Source organism: Pteropus vampyrus, unplaced genomic scaffold (assembly GCF_000151845.1).
Source record: "Pteropus vampyrus isolate Shadow unplaced genomic scaffold, Pvam_2.0 Scaffold9, whole genome shotgun sequence".
Lineage (NCBI taxonomy): Eukaryota > Metazoa > Chordata > Mammalia > Chiroptera > Pteropodidae > Pteropus > Pteropus vampyrus.
In genome coordinates, this window is record NW_011888790.1 from 4,545,432 (window position 1) to 4,563,428 (window position 17,997).

The 17,997-nt window shown below is 39.4% G+C and overlaps 1 protein-coding gene and 1 long non-coding RNA gene across 5 annotated transcripts in view; one reads left to right on the plus strand and one right to left on the minus strand.

Annotated features, from left to right (window-relative positions):
* Positions 1–7,831, plus strand: part of LOC111729695 — a 12,873-nt gene extending 5,042 nt beyond the window's left edge. The window contains exons 1-3 of one of the 2 annotated variants that reach the window (XR_002776331.1): positions 1,534–4,501; positions 5,735–5,812; positions 6,779–7,831. This is a non-coding gene — a long non-coding RNA (uncharacterized LOC111729695). Of the gene's footprint in view, positions 1–1,533; positions 4,502–5,734; positions 5,813–6,778 lie in introns of those variants that run through there. The other variant, XR_002776330.1, reaches the window with a different exon arrangement.
* Positions 1–17,997, minus strand: part of CPM (carboxypeptidase M) — a 59,488-nt gene that overhangs the window by 9,849 nt on the left and 31,642 nt on the right. For all 3 annotated transcript variants that reach the window (XM_023520676.1, XM_011373956.2, XM_011373964.2), the window contains exons 4-7: positions 10,601–10,773; positions 8,992–9,176; positions 8,114–8,281; positions 5,104–5,256 (exon numbers count right to left, since the gene is read on the minus strand). In XM_023520676.1, coding sequence (XP_023376444.1) covers positions 5,104–5,256; positions 8,114–8,281; positions 8,992–9,176; positions 10,601–10,773 — 679 coding nt within the window. The remainder of the gene's footprint in view (positions 1–5,103; positions 5,257–8,113; positions 8,282–8,991; positions 9,177–10,600; positions 10,774–17,997) is intronic.

Sequence of the window (17,997 nt, forward strand, 5' to 3'; positions counted from 1 at the left end):
TTATAATGTCTCCTCTTATATTTTAGATTTTATTTGAGTCCTCTCTCTTTTTCTTGGTGAGTCTTGCTAAAGATTTTGTTTATCTTTTCAAACAAATAGCTCTTAGTTCCATTGGTCTTTTCTATTATCTTTTTAGTCTATTTCATTTATTTCTGCTCTGATCTTTGTTATTTTCTTCCTTCTACGAACTTTGGGCTTAGTTTCTTTGTCTTTTTCTTCTTCTTGAGGTGCAATGTTAGGTTGTTTATTTTAGATCTTGTTTCTTAATGTAGGCATTTATTGATATGAACTTCCCTCTTAGAAGTGCTTTTGCTGTATCCCATAAGTTTTGGTATGCTATATTTCCATTTTCATTTAAGTTATTTTTTATTTCTCTTTTGATTTCTTCTTTGACCCATTTGTTGGTCAGTAGAATGTAGTTTCATCTCTACCCATTTGTGTATTTTCCAGTTTTCTTCACATAATTGATTTCTAGTTTTATACCATTGTGGTCAGAAAAGATGCATCATATGATTTCATTCTTTTTCAATTTATTAAGACTTGTTTTGTGGCCTAACACGATTTTGGGGGAGGGAGTGTTCAATCTGCACTTGAGAAGTATGTGTATTTTGTTCTTTTGGATGGAATGTTCTTTATATGTCTGTTAAGCCCATCTGGTCAAACATGTCATTTAAAGCCAGTGTTTCCTTATTGATTTTTGGCCTGGATGATCTAACCATTGATGAAAGTGGGGTATTAAATTTCCCTACTATTATTATACTGCTGTCTATTTCTCCTTTTAGGTCTGTTATATTTGCCTTATATATTTAGGTGGTCCCATGTTGGGTGCATATTTACAAATTTATCTTGTTGTATCAACCCCCTTATCATATAATGACATCTCTAATTACAGTTTAGGTGCTCCCATGTTGGGTGCATATTTACAAATTTATCTTGTTGGATCAACCCCCTTATCATATAATGACGTCTCTAAATACAGTTTGTCTTAAAGTCTATTTTTTCTGATATAAATATAGCTACCTCAGCTTTCTTTTGGTTTCAGTTTGCATGGAATATCTTTTCCACCCCCTTTCTTTCAGTGTCTGTGTTTTTATATTTGGAGGGAGTCTGTCATAGGTAGCATATAGATGGATCTTGCTTTTTTATCCATTTATCCACTCAATGTCTTTTGGAGAATTTAGTCCATTTACATTTAAAGTGATTATTGATAGATATATAATTGCTGTCATTTTGGTAATTTCTTCTGGATGTTTTGTAATTCCTTTGATTCTTTATTTTCTTGCTCCCTTCCTTTGTGAACTGATGGTTTTCTGTAGTGGTATTCTTTGATTCCTTTATCTTTTGTGTATCTAGTGTAAGTTTTTGCTTTCTAGTTACCAGGAGACAACATAAAACTACTCATATTTACAACAGTCTATTTTCAGTGGATAATAAGTTTGAACACATTCTTAAGCTCTACATTTTTACTCCCCCACTCACATTTTATATTTTTGATGTCACAAATTACATTTTTTTACTTTGTGTATCCATTAGCAAATCACTGTAAGTTATATTTTTACTACATTTGTCTTTTAACCTTCATATTAGCTTTCTAAGTGATTGACCCACTACTGTTACAATACTAGGCTATTCTGAATTTTACTAAATATTTACCTTTACCAGTTAGATTTATACTTTCATATGTTTTCCTGTTACTAATTAGTGCCGTTTTTGTTTCAGCTTAAAGTTCCTTTAACATTTCTTGTAAGGCCAGTCTAGTAGTGATGAACTCCTTTAGCTTTTGCTTATCTTTAAAACTTTTTCTCTCCATCAATTCTGAAGGACAACTTTACCAGGTAGAATATTCTTGGTTGGCATTTCTTTTCTTTTAGCACTTTGAATATGTCATGCAACTCCCTTCTGGCCTGCAAAGTTTCTGTTAAAAAGTATGCTAATAATTTTATGGGGGTTCTCTTGTAGGTAGGTAACAAGTTGTTTTTCTCTTGCTGCTTTTAAGATTTTCTCCTTTAACTTCTGACACTTTAATTATAATGTGTCTTGGTGTGGGCCTCTTTGGATTCATCTTGTTTGGAACTCTCTGGGCTTCCTGGATTTAGATGTCTGTATCTTTCCTCAGCTTATGGAACTTTTTAGCCATTATTTCTAGAAATAAGTTTTTTGTGCTTTCTCTCTCCTCCTTCTGAGACCCCTAAATGTTGGTCTGCTTGATGTTTTTCTGTAAGTCCCTTCAGCTATCTTCACTCTCTTTCATTCTTTTTTCTTTTTGCTGCTGTGATTAGATGAGTTCCATTGTCCTGTCTTTGAGTTCATGGATCTTTTCTTCTACTTCATCTAGTCTGTTAGTGAGCCCCTCTATTGTAGTTTTCAGTTCTGTTGTATTCTTCAGCTCCATGACTTCTTTTTGGTGCTGTCTAATATTTTCCTTCTCTCTGCTGAAATTCTCACTTTGTTCATGCATTGGTCATTGTTTTGAACTCTATCAAGTAAATCACTTACCTCCATTTCATTAAGTTATTTTTCTGAGGTTTTATCTTTCTTTTTGTTTGGAACATATTCCTTTATTTCTTCATTTTATTTTACTCTGTGTTGGTTTCCATGCATTAAACAATCACCTCTCCCAGTCTTGAAGGAGTGGCCTTGTATAGGAGGTGAATCTTATTGTTCAACCCTGCCCTATCTCTTGGTTGCCTCTCAAATCTTTGTGATTGATTGTCCAAGCAGTCTACTTTATTCTTAGTGGCTCCCATTAGTCAAGGGTGTGCCAAGACCTGTCAGTGTCCCAAAGGGGAGGATCTCAGTCAGTACCTAGATTCAGGCTGATGAGAAGCCAGAACTTAAGGCAGCAGCTTTTAAAATATGCAAATACCTCTTTCAGGGGAAGACCTGGAGGTGGGCATTTCTATCTGTTCCAACTGCACCGAGCCCTGGGGCGATGGATTAGAGCAGGAGGCCTTTCCTTCCCAGACAAGATAGACTAGAGACTTAAAGATGGGTCAAAATTTCAGAGACTCAGAGGCATCTTTAGCAAGTGGTAAAACTGGACCAGATAATGTGATGCAGCTTGACAAATAGCAATAATTTTCTTAAACCAGAACGATATCAATAAGGAGGTATTTGCTCCCATCACCTACAAACACAGCTATTCTTTGGCTCCTTACTGGGCACCAATATGAAGAGAACCTTTCTGTCAAGTAATAATAACCACACTCTATCAGCATTTCGAAATAAGGTTTCATGATAAAACTAGAAAAACAAATGCCTGTCTTAAACCACAAGAGGGCAGGGTTGATGTGCTAATGTATATATTTTTAAGTGACTTGTGCACATCTGATTATAGAGACAGGCAGATAGATATTCTTTATAAAACCTAGTGTAAATAGACTTGTAAGCCTTTCAAATTAATAATAACAAGAGTTATGCTGTAATTTGTATGTTATTTAAAGGTTTACAAAGCTTCTTCACTGTCAGTATTATATCAGCATGGCACTTCAGAGCCTGTCTTAATTCAGTGCTTGGCAGAAAACCTTTAGAGGTAGATTGAAATTCTGAAAATAGTAGTTGCAGTTACTTGGAGCATATTTCATGTTCAGTTGCCCTCCCATGTTGATGCTGCTGAAAGAGGAATTTTAGAAAATAGAGTAACACACTAAAGGATCAATGTAGGTAGAAATACAATAGGGAGGCTAAATTATTATGTGCCTCATGAGGAAAATCTCATGGACAAATACCAGAATACGAAACCAGAAGACTGAGAACAAAGTTTGATGACATAATTAGAAAGGAGACAGACCCAATAATAAGCTTAATAAATGTTATTAAGATGTTGGTGAAAAAGATGACATTTTGTAACATCTGCCATCACAGGGAATCCACCTCACCCCATTGTATGTCTTAGCCCTGTGAGTTCACTAATAATCTGTGCAAGCTTATGCTGGGGTAGGGGCATGGGGCTGGGAATAAAGGTATGAAAGTGGGAGGGGCATCCATTTGGGGGAAGTGTGGCCAAGGGAAGCTCTTGATTGTCCTTGTTCTGAGCCCTGTACCCCTGTGCTTCTGACTTTTCCCTCCTTCGGCCATCTCCATCTCTTTTTAGCAGGTAGAAAGCGTTGGTGTGAAGCATACAGAAAATTACAATTATGCATCAGGCCTATGACGCAAACCTCTTAAACACAGACCCTCCACTTTGGTTTGATGTAGTACCATAACTATTATGCCAATCCCTAATGTGTTTCTTCTCCCAAGCCATTCTGAATGGAGAAAAATAACTTTAAATCTGGCAATGGAGAAGAGCCTGCCCAAAGAGACACAGACTGATTAAATAAACTTGAACTGTGTGTGATTCCACCATCATTATCAGCAGGGTGTTCCTCTAGTGCAGTGGTTTTCAGAGCCCTGGAACAGCAGCATCAGCATCACCTGGGAAGATGTTAACCATACGAGGACCCACTAAATCAAACTCTGGGGTCGGACTTGGCAATCCGTGTTTTAACAAACCTTCCCAGTGAATCTACTGCACATGTTTGAGAACTACCGCTCTTGCCACATTTAGCCTGTTCATCTGTGATGAAAGCCAGCTAACCATCAAAAAACAGGTTGGGAAGCTTCCCAGTGCCAGGTCATTTGGCAGAGTCGAAGGGTGGGAGAGGTTAAAGCTAATGGTGCTAGGTCACTACCCCAGTTCTAGAAAAAATGCAAAATGGCACGTCCAATATTCTCTGAGTCTTTGATATTTTGTGGCACATGACAAGCGAATTTGGCTCTTTTTCTAGCTGGGTGATGGGTAATGATGTAATAGTAATAACCTGTTTTCCTGTTCTTTTGCCAGATTTCCAGGTCATGCGACATGTAAAATTAGAAGTACTCTGGATTTTACACCACCAAATTAAAGTAACACCCATCATACTTTCCCTTATGTGAACTGATGGGCACTGACTATCACATGCTGCAGATATTCATTCACAGAGAATTCTTAACCATTAGTTCTGGTACTGAAAATGAGGCCATACCTAGAAGACACAAATAGGGGCTTGCATTTTCTTGACCCTAAGGTTCTGCCAGATGCTATATTTTGTGTTAACAAATTAATAAGAAACCTTTACAAACCTAGGTGCACCTGTTTCATATATTCAATCAACGAGGCTTTATTATGATTCCAGAAGGATGGAAGCTTCTCCTCGCGAGGATATTTACAGCACGACAGCTCCAACGTGATTTCAAAACACTGGGCCCAAACGTAGTTGTAATCTTGCATCCCACCTAAATAAAAGCATATTTAATATTTTTTAGGGTCTAAAATTGGAGTCGAGCCAAGTGTCATGGACCTTAAAGACAAATGAAGACAGTTGCAAGGAAAATATATGTAAACAGGAAAAGATGAATTTGACATATTAACATATAAAATCAGGGCTTGACATTTTATTACCCAGGCATGACCAGGCAATCCTAAACATTCCCATATGGGTAACTGGATCATGGCTGATTGAAGTTGAGTTGTGCCTTAGAATTAAGTGAGGGGTAGAGGAAGGGTCTTATTTTGTAATCATACATTACAAAAAACAATTCTTCAATTATATTTCTTCCATAAATTACATTTTAAACTGATGTAAACTACAGTGAGATTTCTTTAAAAATTTTCCTACAAATCATTTATAAATACATTTACTATGTAAAGCTAAGTATATTACTTTGGAAGAATAATAATGGCCAACATTTACTGAGTGTTCACTATTGCTAGGTACTGTTTGAAGAACTTTGTATCAACTCATTAAAGCCACACAGCAATTATTACCTGTATTTTACCTGATCACAGATGGTAAGTAACATGCCCAGGGATTATTACCTGTATTTTACCTGATCACAGATGGTAAGTAACATGCCCAGGAATTCTAGCCAGCAGATGACAGACTAGAGCATGGGCTCCTGCCCCAGCCCCTGTTCTCTTACCTGTGACACTAAACTGCTTCTGGGGAGGAAGGAAAGGCTGCCGTGCTGCCTCTCGGTGGGGGGGGGAAGGCCCAACCCCTGCTGCCTCTGGGGTTGCCACTGCCCAAGCTTACTTTCCAGTTCTTACCTCCAGAGACCCTGTTTTCAAAGACTTATAATCATATTTCATATTTTCTAAAATGCAAAACTTTTCACATTTTAAAATCTCTGAATTGGGATGTATCTTAAATTTGACAGCTGAAAAATGTCATTAGGTTGGCTGGAAACCTTTTTTCTTTCTTGGTAGTACATTGTATTTTATAATCAATGCCATCTTGAGTTTGATGAAATATAGTAACTTTGAAAGTAGTAGTTTCTGCCAGGTTGATATCTGCCCAATAAAATATTCTCAACTCCATCAGAGTATCTGAGAAGTACTAAAGTAGAAAAAATTTTATGTTAAGAAAATAGTCAAAATATTATATCAAAATAGTAAATAGTATCTATGTAGGTCCAGATGTCAGCCAGGGAAGAATTTCTGTCCTTTCTGTTACTTGTAAGAGTTTTATTTTTCTCTCTGACCTCATTTTCACCATGAAATAGGAGAGAGAAAGAGTGGTGAGAGAAACAAAACAAAAGCCCTTGGCAGGATGACTATCTCAGGTAGAAGGAATTTAAATGGCAAAGCAGGTGTGCAAAGCATGCAGGACGGAGAATACCAAGTGTGGAGAGTGTGCGCAGCTCTGGATAAGGCCAGTCAGTCCCAGCTGACAGAACCTCCAGGATGAGCCAGAATGCCTTGTTTTAAGCTCTTCAAAATAGCTGTCTCTGTCTGCTTTTTTTTTTTTTTTCTCAGAAGGATACACAGCTTACAAGCAGGCACACTTGGAAACAATTCCTGATGGCAAGACTGGATTCCTAGCTAATTTCCCACACATCTGGATCTGTCTTAAAAGTTATACACAGTGCACATGAAGGACAGCTCTGCCACTGGGCAGGAGGGGGCCCTTTCCTCCCAGTGAAGTGTGATGAGCAGAGACTACACTGGAGCCCTGAGGTGGATGTAGGGAGGCTGGATCTAGGACAGCAGAGAAAAGTTTGGGATGTTGTGGTACCTAGCTGGCCCTGCTGCCTATCAGTTGCAGTCTGCTGCCTATCAGTTGCAGTCTGTGCTTATTTATATTACCTGGAAAGCTGGCAGAAAGCCGCCCAGATACAAAAGTAACAGCTTGCGCAAGACTACTTGGTAGCCTATGCATCCAGTGTGACAACTGGAGAAGTGGCTTGTATGCAGAAATGTAGCCTGCAGCTTGCTGTTGTTAGGATCAGGCTGAACAGTCTCAAAGGGGACACTTTCCTGGTTCCAGCCCACTGTCTTTCCTCACCCTTCCATCCTAGGTCTCTCCTATTACCTCTCAGTTCCCATTTTAGGATGAGTTCTCTGACACCTTTGGGCTTCTGCTTATATCATTCCTTCCGATAAGAACATCCCGCCTGCCTCACACCCACCTCCCTCACCTGGCCATCCTGTTCCTGGAAAACTGGAGGCCCCCACACACTATATCCAGCCTGAAGAGCTCTTTTGTTTAGCCAGCAATGTGGCTTTAAAGTCATGAGACTTCATTGGATAAATCCAGCTTGTTTTACAAACTGGAAGATGCACCAATATAGTGACCTGCTCACTGCCGCATGGCAATAATGAACCAGATTGAAGGAGCAGCTGTCCCCATTAGATGAGACATAAGCATTAAATTTTTCCACAATCTTCACCACTCCCCATTGTATTTTGGCTTTATACCTCTGGTACACTGTACCTTTTCTGAATTTCTATTTTTATTCTAATTATACTGCCATCAAAATAATTTATTTGCACATTGCTCTTCCCTATTAAACTTGGGGTTAAGATCTGTGTCCTGTTCATCTTTTTTGGCACAGTACTGACTGGTAGTAGGAAAATGCTGAACAAGCATCTGAGTGAATGAAGGCCGCCTTGGCAGTGAGGAACATGTCTGAGCTTCTCTCAAATGATTAGTCGCCCTCGCTGTTCTTGTGATATTAGCTGACAGAGACACGATGGAAGGGACTGCACAGTGCCTAATAAACTTTTGACAACTGCCGGGGTCAAGAAAAACCAGCTGTCACCTCTGGGTGCAGGCAATAAGAAGAATAGTAGAAATGAAGAGCAACTCACCTTTGAGCGGGTACCAAGAGTATCCATTTGTAATTCCATTGGGAAAGTTCATTTTACTTTTACACTGATCTCCTTTCATGTTGGGATTTCTCGAAGCGTAGGTATTTGCAAGATATTGAAAAACATCATCATCGGGGGTTAAGCTCCGGTAGTGTAATGTCCCAGTTGCTGTATGTGAAAGACAAACCAAGACCTTTCCAGTTGGTGTTAGAGTAAGAGGAAGCACACGACACCATATTAGCAAATACATCATCACATCACACACAAAGTCTTTAATTTCCTAGAGAGAAATCTTCTACCTACTTCCATGAATGCTCCCTCTACTCTTCTTCCTGGTTTTTAATGAACATACACAAGGTGACATCACACGAAATAGGCCATATACATATCCAGGCTCCTCCTAAATCAGCTTAAAAGTTAAATATCTTCTTAGTCACTCTTGCTAATTTCTGGAGGATGATAAACTTTCCTTAGGTACTACAAGGGTTAAATGAAACTACTATAATATTTTAAGTCCTTGGTAAATATGTCGTCTCACAGTTTTAGGAGTCAGCAGTTATTGATTACTCATATGATTAGCAAAGAAAGATAAGTTCCAGTTTTATTTTCTTTTAGCCACGTTGCCTCTTGTGAGATAATCTAAATCCCAGTTTTACTATTTCACTGATGAATGTCAAGTAATCCTGTTGTTGCTTGTCAGCTCAGTCATGTTGCCCATCTACTATTTGTGAATGGTAGGAAGGATGGCTCAGGGTTGAGAAAATGAAGCCCTTTCGGATAAGTTGAGTAGAGAGTAGAAGAGTTTATCCCCATTCAGAGGCAGAGTTTGCAGTCGCACTCGGGACTTAGAAGCCAGAGTGGGGTCCACGTTTGCTTACCTGGAATGCCGTTATCGAATGGGTAACTGGCCACCAGGGCACCGCCGTGGAGGTTTGCAGAGAGAACAAATGTCTCCGTTTTCAGCCACTCCATGACTGCCACAGTTTCAGGCTGCCTCGTTTCATTATTAAACTCAAACGCATCGGGGAAATTTCTGTTCAGGTCATAGAAGTTATCATTTTCCCTTTAAAAGATAGAAGTTTTTAGGGTTCGCTGGTGATATGCGAGGATGTGGACTCATGCAGTGTGAGGACCTTTGGTTTGGGCTCCAGGTGTTTCTAAATATGAATACAGGGTGGTGGACGTTTGCCTTGGCAGCTGCCAATGAACCACACTTGACATTCACACAGCATGTACTCCCCACCTGTGCGACTTGCTCTCACCAATGGGACAATGGCTATTGTGATGCGAACAGAGGTTTGATAAGTGTTTTGCATTTGGGGGCTTTTGCTTTTGGAACAGTCCCTTATGGAACCCTGAGATCCCAGTGCTAGCCATGTGGAGAGTCCACATGGAGAAATGGGGAACCCAGGTGACAGCCGGACTGAGACTCCAGACATGGTTCCACGCTAGCTGTTTCAGCCAGACCCCAGCTGAGGCCCCAGATACAGCACAGAGATTAGCCATCCCTGCCCTGCCCTGCCCTGCCCGAGTTCCCAATTTACAGAATTGAGAGTAAATACAGAGGTGGTTGTTTTAAGTCCCTAACTTTTGGGGTGGCTTTTTACATAGCATTTGATAACAGAAACAACAGGAGTGTGCTACTTTATACAAATGTATTTCTGAAAAGTGGACCGACCATGTTTAAATATGCTACAAACACTTGAAGGGGATCAAGTGGTGAGATTTTATTTTTGGTAAAAGCAAACAAATTTTTAGTCGCACAAATATAAATATATATTAGACATCTGAGAAATGCCAAACTTCCTGAGGCAGCTTGAAACAAAATAAACTGTTTAAAAATCAGAAGTACTTTAAAACTCGCTCTTCTTTTGGGTTAGTTCTTGTACTTGCTTAATAAATCAAGTGGTAACTATTGAGGGCCTAGGGACTATGCTAGGCCCTGGGGACTTAAAAATGACGAACAAAATGGACAAGACTCTGGTAGCTTATAGTTTAGATATTAAACAAGAAATCAGACATTAAACATTGTGCTATGAAGGTGAAGTGCTAGGTGATGAGAGTACAATCGGGGACCTAATATATGACAGATTAGAGAAGGAGTCTTTGAGGAAAGGCTGAGCAGCGGGAGGGGAGAGAAATGGGAAATTGGATGTGCAGAAGGCCTGAGGTGAGAAAGAACCTGTAGTTCCAGGAGATGAAGGAGGGTCAGAGTGGCTGAAGCAGGGGAGAGGAGAGAAGGTAAGGGGGAGTGGCAAATAAAGCAGTAAGGTGGGCACAGGAGTAAAGCAGCCTTATTCAGGATTTTGCTTTTCATCTTCAAAGCAATGGGCAAGCAGCCCTGAGGACTTTTCAGCACAGCAATGACAGGACATAGGCTATGAGGTGGTTCACTAACTCCTTGGGACAGGGCCAAGGGGTATGCTGATGGGAGCCTGTTCGTTATTTTGTTATGTTTTAAATAAGGATCGACTAGCCCATTATTACCTTCCGTTACTGTAAAAACAGTCAGGCTTTTTGACATTTTCAAATCCATCTGGGTTCATTGACGGCATGATGTGTATCCGGGTGCTATTGATTAAATTTGTGATTTCAAGGTCTTTTCCATCGCTGGTTACGAGATAGTCAATTAAATGGAGCAACAGTTCTCGCCCTACGGTCTATATGTGAGAAAAGGGGACATCATTAGATCAGAAGAGAACAAGGAAAACAGGCTCCAAAGCACGGATGCCCCAACAAGGGTCTCTACCACAGGGTATCCGAGGCCAAAACCGGTGGCGAGGCCACAGTTTCTCAAGCACACTGATACTCTGGCAAGTGGGAATCAATCACGGGGGTGCTGAAAATTGTTAGTAGAAGGTTTTATCTGGTTTTGTTTTAAGCTAATTAAAAAAACTCATCTGTAGATAATTTACTTTTAAAAAATGAATTAGAGTGGAGTAAAAGTTATTCTCATCATGCTATTTCCAATTTGCTTCCCTTGTAAAATACTTTCTGGAGTGGCAGAGAAAGAAGTGGGGTTGGCACGGGAGCTGTGCGTCTCCACGAAAACACATGGTGCCCACGAGGGCCGTCAGGGATGTCTCAGCGGGGGGACAGATGAGAATCTGTGTGTTGGACATGTAGATTTTCAATCGAGGAAAAGTCCAAGTTTGTAATAAGCATAATTTAAACAGGTTTCTGTTTCTGTATTCGTCTATTTCCAAGTTCTCTTGTTTCCAAATTCCCCTGGTGCACATTTGTGCAACTTTTCACCGAATGTCTCATTTCCACATTCTCGTTAACTTTAGTCATTTGCACATCATCCTCACAGTTGTTTTGCCATACCTGCATATTTTATATACTGTTGTTTATATTTTAAATTGGCTCACATTGTACTTACGTTAAATAAAAATAAAAAACTTTGTGTCATCATTTTGCTAGATGTGTTTCTAATGTACATTAAAATAAAAGCATGACTATGAAAAGAAAATGGTCACATCCACCTAAAAGTATTTATGTACCAAAAATTAGGAAACGGAAGGCCTGTGAGAGATCTTGCTTTACAATTCCCAAGAGGGAGATTTACTATTTTTCATATTTAAAAAAATTTTAAAAAGGAATTCACATTTCAGTCTTATTATAGAAAGATTTGATTAGGCTGTATCGATTTCTCTCTGATCCTGGGTTCAAGAAATCTCTTTCTGAGTAAGGGGTATTTACCTCTTACAGAAGGTCAGATGCTGTTGAGGGTTAGTAAATGGGAAATCGGGGCAGCAGGCGATTAAACAAGAGCAGCGCTCAGAAGCATTAATGTTGGCAGTGGGCAGGGAAAGAATTTTCAATTACAACTCCACTGCAAGAATTCATTGCTGTGACAAAGGATGAGCAGTTCCATTCTTTATGCCCCTCACTGGCAAGCAAGCAAAGAGACCACATTTTATGAATTTGTTATCCTAGTGAACACAAAATAATTGAAACTGAGACTAAGAAAAATAATAAAATCATGATTTTTTTTTCAAGAAAACGAATACGTAACCAAGGTATTTTCTGTATGTCTCCATCTGCCAAAACAAATCGCAAGTTTTTAACTGCAGAGAGTAAATAAAAATCTTGGAAATACATTAAAGAACCAACTAAGAGTCAGATAATTTAAAAAATGCTGAAGTAAACAAATGAAATTTCACAGGGAATTAAACAAAGTCCTCTTTTTGTGTTGGGCCATATTTTGCTGCTTCTCTAACAGCAGATTTATGCCAAATAATTCAAATTAATTCTTTCCAGCCTTAATATAAATGTCTCAAATACTCATTCATGTTTTATGTATAAACCTCCCGACATTTAAAATTAAGTTTTTGACTATGAAACCTTGGACAGTCCAAATTTTAAGATAGAATGTGGTCAAAACAATCTCCAGTAGCTTAACCAGCCTTTCATTTAGCATGCTCATTTTCTTCTTGTGAGAGTGTAGACTTATTGAGAGAATCACTAATTAAGAAACTGAAAGGCTGGGTGAACACATCAGCTTCTGGAACCTTTCACTCATAATTCATCCGGCATTTAAAATGGCAATAACCCAGAAAACGGAAAACAATTCTCTATCAGTTTTAGTTCGATTCAGTCAAACTGAAATTTGCTATAGATAGATAAAATTGAGTGTTCAAACTTTTCAAAGAATGTTTATAAACAATGTAAAAAAATTTTTTGAAGAAACAATCCACAACATAGTGTGTTGTATAGAGAGAGACAGGTAGCACAAAAACTTTAGCAATCCTAATGATGGAATCTGTTTTTGAAATGCTACATTGTAATGTAGCTTCAGGGAAAAAAAATAAGCCTGTCAGTTCTGGGGGGCTCCACAATGGTGTGTTACAGATGTAATTCACTAGTCTGACTGGCTAGCTAAATGCTTCTTCAAGTATCAGCCTAAATATTACATCGTCTAGCACACTTTTCCCTGCCCTCCCAAAGCCTGGGTTTCAAGACCTGCCTTTGTGGTCCCACAACTCTCCTCACCTGTGCCGTCCTCTTACTGCTGACATACATTACAGTGGCCTGACCAACCACTCTCTCCCCACTCCACCATGTAAGCCCTTGAGGGCAGGGATCCTAAGGGCTTTCTCTGTAGCCCTGCTATCTTGCCCAGATCGGTACATTTTGTATTCAAAATTGACTCTTGTTACTGTTGACAAATCCATTACAAGGTCAAGACTATTCAGGAACTTTCTGAAAACGTAAGGACTTAAGGTGCTTAGTGAGAGGTGATGTACGAATGATCAAGTTATTTCATTTAAAGGATTTTCAATACTGAATGAATTTTACAGGAGTGGGATTAGCAATTCTGATCATGCCGAGGACTTGGGATTTCTGGTCATCCTGGACCAGCTCCACCAAATGGGAGATGAAGAGAAAAGGGATGGTTACATGAGGAATTTGATACATGTTTAAAAAGAATTAGACACTTCATCTGGAATAAAGATTAGTTCTGTCTAAATCCAAAAAGAAAGAATCATCCAAAGCCGCACTGTATAATTGAGGCCATTTTGCTATCATCTGGCATAGTGGTGGAAGAAAGAATTTGGAAAGTGCATTTGGAAAGATGAGCTTTAATTTTTTGTTTTGTTTTAGTAAGTTTGGAAACTCTGCTGCATGTTGACCACACATCCCAGATTTTCCAGGACAGGCACAATTTCAGATATTATGTCCTATTACTCATGTAAGCGTTAGAATACATTTCAGATACGAACATCTATAAATACAAACTACATCTCATAACCTGTCTCCTACACCTAGAAAGTGTGTGAAAATAAATGTATCCTTTATTTTAAAGTTGAAAAATATGGTCACTATTATTCTGGGAACGTTTTTTCCATCAATCTATATATGGAATACAATAAACTATAAACTAATGCCACCAAATGTGAAATTCTAAGCATGATGTGGACATTTCAAAAGTCTATACCCAAATAAACCATCACAGAAAAAGTAATTCATGTATGTTTAAGAAACAGAAGCTTTAAAAAAATCCCCAGAAAAAATATGAGAATTGGCAATTCACTTAAGTTTAACAAACACATATTGAACACTTACCCCCATACTACACACGACTGTGGGCCCTGAGGTCAAGGGAGCCTTGCGAACCCAGCCTCTGACCTGCACTTTGCCTATTACTATATTAGTTAAAAACAACTGGCACCCAACTCTTTAAGCAGGCTTCACATCAGTATTTCCATTAGAGAGGAATTAGATATGTTTTAACAATCTAGAGATTATCCGTGTATAAGAGTTTTTTCTACAAAGTTTTTAAAAATTGGGGTAGAAGACAGGCACAGAACAAGAGAGGGGAGGGCTCGAAGAAAGACAAGGAGCGATTTTCCCAGGCAGTTCTCCTGCACCCACATAAGGCTGAGGGTATTAGATGTTCCCAGTTTCAGGGCATAGCCCCAGTTGTCAGTGAAGCTCTGATTGTAGATATTGGGTTATAAGTTTACCACGAAGTTAGCCAGCCACAGAATGGGTGGGGGGAGGTGCAGGAGGGGAAAAAGACCCCACTCCCAAACGCTGTGAATGTCTGTGGAGTGAGGGAATGGCTTTAGAAAGCCCCACTCAGTGTGTGCTGGCATCATCCCTTCCAACTAAAAACAATTATTAGACTTCAGTGTCAGCACTGCCAATTAGGAGCTTGTATAAATTAAACCCAGAAGTGGGGCTTCCACAGTGCAGCACACCAACGTGTGTGCAAAGGAGGAAGTGGATGGTCTAGAAGAACACCTGCTTAAAATGAGAAAGGTAGAAACTCAGAAATATTACTCGCATGATGTTCTGAAAACAGCATGAACATCAGGTGACAAAGACTTATCAAACCTGTGTTAGCTGCCCAGTGTGATCCCACAGCAGTCAAGGAGAGGAAGTCAGGGAGTAGGAAAAAGAAAGGGACGGAAATAGGTGACTTGGTGATATTCATTCCAGTGTTACTCCAAGAGCTTGCTACTCTTTTATATGATGAATGGGCCCAAATCTTCTCATCGAATGGCACTGGTACTACGTATCCATCTAAATGAAATTAATTTGAAATAGATCAAAGATCTACATGTAAAAGTGAAAACAATAAAATCAGAACACTCCAAAAGCAGCGAAAGAGTACAGGAGGCAGAGCTCAGTGCTCAGGCTCTGGTCTCAGATTGCTATGACCAAACCTGGACGCTCTTCTCGGTATGTGTATTAACAAACACGCCTCCTGCAGAAGTGGTCAAAAGAAACGATGCCTACAAAGCACTTGGTGTAGTCTGTGTTCAATAAGTGTTGGGTAGAGTTATTTTCTTGTCATGCACTGTGTAGAAGGTAACTTGCCAGCCTGATCAATGTGGCACGGCAAGCTGGTGTCATCTAATGGATGTGAGCCGACAGTAAGGTGACAAGATAATATGAAAAATATCATACGAGAGTAGATTTAACTGCACTTCTTTTGTAACAATACTTGCTTGTAAATGGGCCATTTTAAATTGATTTTGCTACCTGCAGTGTGCTTTTTTGCATTCCAAAGTATAGTCAGACTAATTAGCTTGAACCTTCAGCATCAACCAAATTAACTCATCTACACAATTCCTAAGATATATGTTAGCCAAAAATATTTCACCTAAATCCAATAAACCTTTAAATCTAACTTCCTAAACAGAGGGACCGGAGGCACAGCTTCAATGAAACAATAAGGAAGGAAACAAAATATCCAGAGTATGGGACATTCTGCAAGACAGACAAACTGATTGGGTCTTTATTAAGTCTAGTGTCATGAAATGAGTCTTTAAATGCTAGATTAAAAGAGATTCAAGGGATATATTAACCAAATATGATCTATGGTCCTGGACTGGATCCTGACTTGGGCAATTTTGGGGACATTTTGAGGATAATTAGAGGAACTAGAAAGTGGGATATAAGGTAAAGATAGGATAAAGATTTATTGACAGGAGAGGAGAGCTAGTATTAACTTTAAAAATATTACAAATAGCAAATTAGCATAGTTCATTTGGTAAAACTGCAGGCACATACATGCAAATATCTAGAAGGATAAATAATAAGGAATTAACAGTCCTAATTTTTGAAAGGACAGTAGTTCAGTGTTTCTTGTTTATCTTTTTTTCTTCTGAATGTGCATATGCTGATTTTGTAATAACAGATTATTTTTTTAAAAAAAAAAAGACCCAATTTTAAAACAAGCCATAATTAGGTAAGGTAAAAATTCATGGGGGGAAAATGCAGGTATGATCAACAGAATTGAGTCTTCTTGATATCGCTGATGCTACTGTCATCTAGCCATGGCATTAAGTATGGAACACACACACACACACACACACACACACACACACACACACACGTGGGGTCCAAGGAAAAGAGGAAACATTTTCTAATAATGTAGTCCATTCTGTTCCCCCTGCCATGTGCCTCCCTCTGGGATTCGCCACATGAGGCCCGCAACCCCTAGAAGAGCCATAGACCCTGAGGTCAGCATTCAAAGTTTGTGCCAGAATAGCAAGGGGTCCATCCAAAGGAGGTTAAGAACCACTGCCCTAAAATGTTTGCTATGCCGCCCTTTCATAGTGGGTTCTTGAAAATGCTCTTTCAATTCCAGAAGATCTGAGAGAGGAAGGATGACCCTCTACCCGGAGCGATTTCTCTGTTGTTGGATTAAACCATCACTTTCCTCAGCTCCTAATGGTACCAGGAGAGCAGAATTTATAAGATCTCAAATTGGGGATAATAAGTTTCTCAATGGCCCATAGCATCCCTAGACACTCCTAGCTGGGACACACAGGAGGTCATAGGACTTCAGGTCCCCACCCCAAAACACACTGGGACTTAACCCCCTGCCTACTCTCAGTCCTTAGCATTCCTCAAAGAATCACAGAGCCCTGATTCGATGGGCTACATTAACAACCCAGAGAGCAAGATGATAGCAGAAATTTGAGAAAGTGCATGGAAGGAATAAGCAAATTCGGAGGTAAATGAGGGAAAGGACACTTGCTTATCTTTCGAAGTTTCCGTTCTGAGAATTAATTTCTGAGCAGCAGGCTGCAACTTCTGAAATGCCAGGAATTCGATAAATAAATTGCTAAAATCAATGAGTGCTGTATGTCTTTTACTAAAAATGGATTCCACAGGACCTTAATTGATAGGCTAGATAGCAAAAGGGAAAGGAAGTCTGGGCTGCTGTCTGTAATGAATGGTTGTTTTATTATAAACAACTTTGGTCAGGCTTCCTGCAATATGAAGTTTTTTAAAGCACAGCCTAATCATGCTCAAAAAAGTCACAGGGCAATTGAACTCCCACCCACAAATGAGGTTCAAAGATCAACCCCTTTCTTAGAGGCAGGTGTTTGTATCTTAGCTCCAGCTGCAAGAAGTACGCTCACAGGGCAGGACAGGTTGGGCAGCGTGCCTGGAAAGGGCAGGCTGTGTGTGTCATGAGGGGTGGATCCTGTTCTATAAAGCCTAGGTTTGGGGAGGGTTAGGCTAGGACGGGAAGTTCAGCATTTGATTAGAGCATGACACCCACACTGCTGCGAATTCGGAAGTGTTTTAACAAGCCAGCGAGTTGTACTTACTGGAATATACATTTACTTTGACATTCTTAGAGTTGTGTGTTTTATAGGGTGTTACACATTATTTCTACATAAATAGTCTCTGCTGTGATGACTGGGAGCTATTTTGCCCTTACACTTGATTGCCTAGTTGTGTGGAGTCCTGGTGAATAGAAAATAGTGCAGTTGTCACAGTTTTAAAATACTCTGAAGAAGTAAGGTGAGAAATAGAGGCAAGCATCTTCGAATGCCCTGCAAGAACAGCTGGGCAGGAAGAAGTGGTAAAAGGGCATTTTGCAAAGTATGAAATAAATAATATAAAACAAGACA